Source organism: Pygoscelis adeliae, unplaced genomic scaffold, assembly GCF_000699105.1.
Source record: "Pygoscelis adeliae isolate BGI_AS28 unplaced genomic scaffold, ASM69910v1 Scaffold98, whole genome shotgun sequence".
Lineage (NCBI taxonomy): Eukaryota > Metazoa > Chordata > Aves > Sphenisciformes > Spheniscidae > Pygoscelis > Pygoscelis adeliae.
The window spans coordinates 5,883,314-5,884,111 of record NW_008825547.1 but is presented as its reverse complement, the minus strand read 5'-3'; the positions used below and the strand labels follow the sequence as shown (position 1 = coordinate 5,884,111).

The window sequence follows — 798 nt, the reverse complement described above, 5'->3', positions numbered from 1 at the left end:
CTCCTCACGGTGGAGGGCAAACAAAATACACCGCCACCAAACCCAACCAAATAAATAATAACAATAACAATAATAATAAAAAAAAAAGAACGGGAAAAGAACAGAGGGAGCGAGCGAGAGGGAGGGAGGGAGAAGCGAACCAACTCCGAGACTCCCATAAAGAGAGGCACACACGGAGCTAGCGCCCCGGTGCCGATGCGTGGGGGAAACAATAAGTACTCGAAGTTACCTGCCCTGCCGTAGAAGAAGGAGGGTTTGTTGATTCTCTCGCAGACATCTGCAGACCGGTGCTTTTTTGGAAGAGATTTTTTTTTTTTTCCCCTCTCCTCTCTCTCTCTTTACAAACCACAAACGGATGTGAGGCAGGGAAGGTGTTTCTTTGACTACTGAAGTCAGGCACCTCTTTTTTATTCTTCTCAGTCTGTTGTGTGTGTCCCCCTCCCCTCACACACACACACACACACACACACCCCTTTTTGCACCAACATTAACGACAAAAAGAAAAGGAAAGGAGTTTGCTTGATGTTTTAGTGAAATGGACGTAAGATTTTATTCACCACCTCCTCAGCCTGCAGCCGCTCCTGATACGCCTTGTTTGGGACCTTCCCCCTGCCTGGACCCCTACTATTGCAACAAGGTGACTCGTGTTTTGTGTCGTCCGAGGTGTTTTATCTGTGCTGTCGATTGTGCTGTTGTCGCGGCGCGTTGCATGAGCGGGCGCTGCGCTTTGGCGAGCCGCGCACCAAGTTCACCGGCGAGGCAGAGGGCAGCGGCACTTGCCGGGATTTGGGGTTTGGG

At 50.5% G+C, this 798-nt stretch overlaps 1 protein-coding gene across 1 annotated transcript in view; it reads left to right on the top strand.

Moving 5' to 3' along the window:
• Window positions 1-535: 535 nt before the first annotated feature.
• Window positions 536-798, top strand: part of TOX (thymocyte selection-associated high mobility group box) — a 224,260-nt gene continuing 223,997 nt past the window's right edge. The window contains exon 1 of the mRNA XM_009332083.1: window positions 536-637. Coding sequence (XP_009330358.1) covers window positions 536-637 — 102 coding nt within the window. The remainder of the gene's footprint in view (window positions 638-798) is intronic.